Source organism: Oryza glaberrima, chromosome 7, assembly GCF_000147395.1.
Source record: "Oryza glaberrima chromosome 7, OglaRS2, whole genome shotgun sequence".
Taxonomy (NCBI): Eukaryota; Viridiplantae; Streptophyta; class Magnoliopsida; order Poales; family Poaceae; genus Oryza; species Oryza glaberrima.
The window spans coordinates 14154386-14161097 of NC_068332.1; the positions used below are offsets into that span (position 1 = coordinate 14154386).

The 6712-nt window shown below is 43.6% G+C and overlaps 1 protein-coding gene across 4 annotated transcripts; it reads left to right on the top strand.

Annotated features, from left to right (window-relative positions):
- The first annotated feature begins 212 nt into the window (after positions 1-212).
- On the top strand, positions 213-6347 carry LOC127779628 (endo-1,4-beta-xylanase 1-like). 4 transcript variants are annotated; one of them, XM_052306454.1, is made up of 10 exons: positions 393-524; positions 615-1094; positions 1647-2011; positions 2087-2228; positions 2576-2940; positions 3018-3177; positions 3583-3920; positions 4022-4199; positions 4338-4871; positions 5060-6347. In XM_052306454.1, the coding sequence occupies exons 2-10, from the start codon at positions 987-989 to the stop codon at positions 6173-6175; spliced, it is 3306 nt and encodes a 1101-aa protein (XP_052162414.1). In that variant the 5' UTR covers positions 393-524; positions 615-986; the 3' UTR covers positions 6176-6347. The 4 variants fall into 4 exon arrangements, with proteins under 4 accessions (XP_052162413.1, XP_052162414.1, XP_052162415.1 ...); XM_052306455.1 differs by having other exon boundaries at positions 400-834; positions 905-1094; XM_052306456.1 differs by having other exon boundaries at positions 400-834; positions 917-1094.
- Positions 6348-6712: the final 365 nt, after the last annotated feature.

Here is a 6712-nt window from a genome sequence, read left to right on the forward strand (position 1 = left end):
AGAAGGACCGGTGTCAGGTGACATCGACGATTTTTGGTAAAACCTATAGCAAAACTGTTTATCCATATGTTATAACACCATGATCTAAATATAATTAGTAATTTAGTATACTATGATACCGATAGACACGTTATGACATAATCGATTTTCTGATCCGTCAACGATGGAGAGTGTGCTTAAAAGTTAAAGCTCGCCGGACCGACCAAATCGCCATGAACACGTACAGGTCTGTACCTTTTGCCGGTACTTTGCACAGGAACACATTTTGCTCAGAAAGAAGGAAAGGTGGTAGTACTACGTGTCAGGTCCATGGAAAACAAAAAAGGGATGGTCAACTCCACTCCACTCACTCCACGGTCCAATTTACGCACCTCCCCCACCTCGGCGAGTCGCGACGCTTCCGATTCGATCGGTTCGCGTTCCCCGGCGTCGGACAGACAGCCTTCACGTCGTCTACACGTCGACGCCTCAGCTTCTCCTCCCCACCCCGCCACTCCCCGCCGGCCGCCGGTCTTCTCCGCGAGGTAAACCCCACTCGCGAGACACACTCTCTCTCTCTCGCTCCTATTTTGACTGGCTTGGGTGCCCACGGGGTGTTCGGCGTTATGCCGCAGAGGAGAGATTCTTCGATTCCCTCGTCGCCAGCGGTTTCGCGTTGCCGCGTTCGTCTCCTTGGCATCTGATCCTATTCCCCTCTCCGCGCACGTCGGGTTTCCCCCCCGTGGACGACGCAACCGACCGACCAAGCTGCGGACAGCGCCGTCTCTGCTGTCTCTCTCTGTATGCTTCCCTTCCTCCTCAAGCTGGGCCTCGGTGGTCGGTGGTTAGGTGAAGGTAAACCACCGGCTTTCTCACGCGCCTTTCTTTCTGTTCATTTCCTTGGGGTTTAATTCTTGGTTGCCAGCGAGCCCGGTAGGCAGTAGTCCACCCACCGGCAGGTTCTTGCTCCTCCTCCTCAGCCGCTGCCGGATTTGAGATGAGATGAGATGAGGAGGCGCTGGGGGTGCCTCTCCTCCCTGTGCCGCCCTCGCCGGGGTGGACGCGCGGCGGCGGCCCCGCTCCCGCAGCCAGATCCACCGCGTCTCGAGTCCAAGGTATCTATATCATCCGTAGCTACTAGCTAGTGCCTTTGTTTCTTTCCAACTTCCAAGGGTAAATGAGTTTTGCTAGTTCTCTGACCTGGAAGGATCCAGGATAGTTTTGCTTGGTGGTGCCATCCCTTGCTGATTGACTGCGTACCAACTGCAAAGGGCGCAAGGAATGTGTAGTCAGGGCGTGTTTACAGTGTGATTGATGAAAAATGGTGGTGGAGATCCTACCAATAAGAAATGGAATTATCTTTTAATTTCATGGTTGGAATTTTGATTGTTTGCAAGATATATAGTCCTAAGAGTTAAATTTCACGGTTGGAATGCAAGATATGTATAGTTGTAGAGTTTGACATTGTAGGAAAGGATGAACTAGATACCACTAAAAAACATACAGATCCAGTGATACACACTAATATGGTTTGAGACCTATAGTTCCACGAGTCCTTAACAATCTACATGTGTGATAGGATGTTAGCTGTCCATGAATTTCAGTTCCTCTCCCAATGACATGGACTAGCAATGCAGAAATTTATTTTATCATACAATGTTGAGCAGGAAGTAGAGGAGCACGGCGCTTCCGATAAAGTTGTCATGGAGAACATTCTGTCAAACAATGATTTTTCGGAAGGTCTACATTTGTGGCATCCTAATGGTTGCCATGGATTTGTGGCTGTTGAAGGATCAGGTTATCATCATGGAATAAGGCCTCACTCAGGGTCAAATTATGCCGTACTTACTCGTCGCACACATAATTGGCAAGGGCTTGAGCAGGACATAACAGAAAAGGTCACTGTTGGTACTGAGTACATTGTTGCTGCCCATGTCAGAGTCCATGGTGAACTCAATGAGCCTGTTGGAATTCAGGCCACTCTAAAACTTGAGGGCGATGGTTCTTCTACGAACTATCAATCAGTTGCAAGGTATTTTAACTGGAAGGTGATTTTATAGAATATTATACACCATCATGGATTTATCAGTTGAAGTTGTTTTACCAGGATCTCAGCATCAAAAGACTGTTGGGAGAAGTTGGAAGGTTCATTTGAACTAAAAACTCTACCAAGACGTTTGGTATTCTACATTGAAGGCCCCCCTCCTGGTGTAGACTTGCTCATAGATTCAGTCACCATCTCCTACAAGGTATGCTTTTAAATCTCTTTGCTTATGTTCATGTCAGAGCAATCTTGTGATATAAGAATCATGCTCTAAAAGTCTGATTTAATGCTGTCTTAATATGTCCACACCATATTTCTCAGTAGTCATAGCAAAGAAGAGGAAAAATCATACACTAAGACTAATTGTGATCATGATATATTTTTCTTAACATGCCAGTACATACTACTACAGTTTTTGCTATGCGTAGTTGAGACATGTCACGTTTTTTTTCCCATCAAGCTATCAGTGGTGCTTAAAGGTTGACATTGTATTATTCGATTGGATTTGTTACTCTAAGCTACCATTTTCTAACTACTTCAGAGTTTCTGTAGAAAACAGAGCGGGCTGCATCCAAACTGGTTAGTGGAACAGAAAACATCATTTCAAATTATGATTTTTCGGAAGGCCTTCATTTGTGGAACCCTATCTGCTGTCATGCATATGTGGCATCTCAATGGTCTGGTTTCCTTGATGGTATTAGAGGGAGCTCAGGAGAAAATTATGCTGTAGTTTCGAAGAGAACTGAAAGCTGGCAAGGTCTTGAACAAGATATTACAGATAAAGTATCTGCTGGTACTGCTTATGCAGTATCAGCCTATGTTAGAGTTGATGGGAATATCCATACGAAAGTTGAAGTTAAAGCAACCTTGAGGTTGCATAACACAGATGATTCAACACACTACAGTCCAGTTGGAAGGTACATTTCATAAAAGTTGTTCAACGTTCAAATTTTTTCTCACCTCTCCTCTAATTTTTCCCTTCTTGATTTAATAGCCTGTTAGCTTCAAAAGAAAAGTGGGAGAAGATGGAAGGATCCTTTTGCTTGACAAATATGCCAAAACGTGTAGTATTCTACCTGGAAGGACCTCCTGCTGGCGTGGACCTTATCATTGATTCCGTAAATATAACTTGCTCTGGATATCAGCAGTTAAAAGTGAGTGCTTTTCCACCAGCATTTGCTTTAACCTTTTTCTAAGAAACGTTATTAACTTTTTCTTCATGTGAATCTTGGCGTGATACATGTTTCTCGGAAGTATAATTAGGAGGCTGAGCAACTAGCTTGAATTTACTGATTATTGAATGTAGAGTGCTAAAATTCTTCTTAGCCAAAATTTATGTTTTGAACCATTCCTATTTTTCTGACCTAATGTATTCCCAAATAGGTTTTTTAGTGCAAAGGGGTAACACATAGTTGATTTTTTTTACAAATTTAAATATGTCTGCTTCTACCTTCAGTGGATTTATCTCATCATATGTTCATTCATGCTTTTCCTGCTATATAATACAAACATTGCCTTTTTAGCCTATGCTTATTACTTCTTAATCTTTCTTTCCAAAGGAAGTAAAAGTACCAAGTGGAGTTGATACCATCGTTAAGAATCCTCACTTTGACGAAGGGTTAAACAATTGGTCTGGAAGAGGATGCAATATCTGTAGGCATGAGCTTACTGCTTATGGAAATGTCAAGCCTCTAAATGGCAGCTATTTTGCTTCAGCCACTGGACGGGTCCACAATTGGAACGGTATCCAGCAAGATATCACTGGCAGGGTACAGAGAAAAGTTCTTTATGAGATAAGTTCTGCTGTCCGCATATTTGGGAGTGCCAATGATACAGAAGTCCGCGTTACTCTGTGGGTACAAGAATATGGCCGTGAGCGATATGTAAGCCTTGCAAAGTAAGTATATGCTTATTTCATTGGTTACACTTTCTGTGACAAGTGGCAGCGTTATTTTTGTAAACATAGACTGGTTTACTAACATATTCTTGTATACAAAGGAACCCGGCATCTGATAAGCAATGGACACATCTAAAAGGAAAGTTCCTCCTCCATGCCCCGTTTTCAAAAGCTGTTATTTTCGTAGAGGGGCCACCTGCAGGCATTGATATTCTTGTTGATGGCCTTGTCCTATCTCCAGCAAGAAAACTCCATGCTGCACCCCGCCCAAGAATTGAGGTTTAAACTAATTCCTTCTGACTAACATTCTTATTTAAATGATCTTGATACATGTTTAGAAGTTTATCAAATCATGATGATGGACAGTGAAATTTTGAACACCAATTCTGAATCAAGGATAATTTCTTTATACTGCAGAATGTTTCATATGGAGCTAATGTAATACATAACAGTGCTTTCAGTCATGGGCTTTCTGGGTGGAGTCCCATGGGGTCATGTCGATTGAGTATCCATACTGAATCACCCCATATGCTTTCTGCCATCTTGAAGGACCCCTCAGCTAAGCAACATATAAGAGGTTCTTATATTCTTGCCACAAACCGCACTGATGTGTGGATGGGCCCTTCCCAGTTGATAACTGACAAGCTTAGGCTGCACACCACTTACAGAGTTTCTGCTTGGGTACGTGCTGGGTCTGGAGGACATGGACGTTACCATGTAAATGTTTGTCTTGCTGTAGATCATCAGTGGGTTAATGGTGGGCAAGTAGAAGCTGATGGCGATCAATGGTATGAACTCAAAGGAGCATTCAAGCTTGAAAAGAAGCCATCCAAAGTTACTGCATATGTTCAGGGACCGCCTCCAGGTGTTGATCTCAGAGTTATGGGGTTCCAAATTTATGCTGTTGATAGAAAAGCACGTTTTGAATATCTGAAGGAGAAAACTGACAAGGTAAACTTTCCTTACTTCTTTTGTATGTTAAGATGATAAATTTATGTCTGCAGAAGCTTGAAAAGAATCTTTATTTTCTTCATGGCAATTTTAGACCAAAATTTTATTCTATAAAGTATCCATTGCTTTGCTTATAATAGTGATTGTGGGCAACATTGAAGTTACATTTCCTTCTTTTTCCCAAATAGGTAAGGAAGCGTGATGTCATCCTGAAGTTCCAGGGATCAGATGCTGCAAACCTTTTTGGTTCATCTATCAAGATACAACAGACCGAGAACAGTTTTCCATTTGGATCATGCATAGGGAGAAGTAACATTGAGAATGAGGATCTTGCTGATTTCTTCGTGAAGAACTTTAATTGGGCTGTATTTGAAAATGAACTGAAGTGGTACTGGACAGAGGCTGAACAAGGGAGACTAAATTATAAAGATTCTGATGAGTTGCTTGAATTTTGCCGGAAACATAACATTCAAGTTCGTGGTCACTGCTTATTCTGGGAAGTAGAAGATTCAGTCCAGCCATGGATTCGATCATTACATGGTCACCACCTGATGGCTGCTATACAGAATCGTTTGCAAAGTCTGTTGTCAAGGTACAAAGGTCAGTTTAAACATCATGATGTAAACAACGAGATGCTTCATGGGTCTTTCTACCAAGATAGACTGGGAAATGATATTAGAGCTCACATGTTTAGGGAAGCACATAAACTTGACCCTTCAGCAGTACTCTTTGTGAACGACTACAATGTTGAAGATCGATGCGACTCAAAATCTACACCAGAAAAATTAATTGAACAGATTGTTGATCTCCAAGAAAGGGGTGCTCCAGTTGGTGGGATTGGCTTGCAAGGCCATATCACGCATCCAGTGGGTGACATCATCTGCGATTCCCTGGACAAGCTCTCCATACTGGGTCTCCCTATCTGGATCACCGAATTGGATGTCACGGCTGAGAATGAACACATCCGAGCCGATGATCTGGAGGTGTACCTTCGCGAAGCCTTTGCGCATCCTTCCGTGGAGGGGATTATCCTTTGGGGATTCTGGGAGCTGTTCATGTTCCGAGAACACGCTCACCTGGTTGATGTTGATGGAACGATCAATGAGGCTGGCAAAAGGTACATTGCACTGAAGCAAGAGTGGCTAACCAGCATTACTGGCAACGTGGATCACCATGGAGAGTTGAAGTTCAGAGGCTACCATGGGTCATACACGGTAGAAGTAGCAACGCCTTCAGGAAAGGTAACCAGATCGTTTGTTGTTGACAAGGATAACGCTGTTCAGGTGGTTACCCTGAACATTTAGCTTGTGAGATATGTTCTTATGGAGAGTGAGGTATATATATACTGCGACATGTCTTTTTGGATGAGTTTACTGTTTTCTGTCAACAATTTACCATGTATACGACTGCTGAAATTGCTGTCATGCCACTTATTAATGCCATACTCACATTTACCTTTATCCTTTTTCTGCTGTCTCCCGATGATCTGCTCCTCCTGTCTTATACCCTTGTTAAAGGACCCAAAGTTCATACTCACATTTCCTTATCTTTTTTAAAGGACCCAAAGTTCAGAAACAGAAATCATTCAGATCAGAATTCAGAGATGGGAACAAGCTTCAATCTGTATACAAGCAGACAGCTAGACCTGCTGCCACCCTGTGGCACCACGCGCGGGCGGCACAGGAGGCGAAACCTAGCCCTGCTGCCACCCCTTTCCCCCCTTCCCCCACCTCACCGATGGAAAGCAGGGCGGCGATCCAACATGGTGGTGGTGGGGCCTAATTGCGGCGGGAGCAGACGTGGCGCCGAGTAGCATTGGCACTACAGGGGGACAGCCGGCG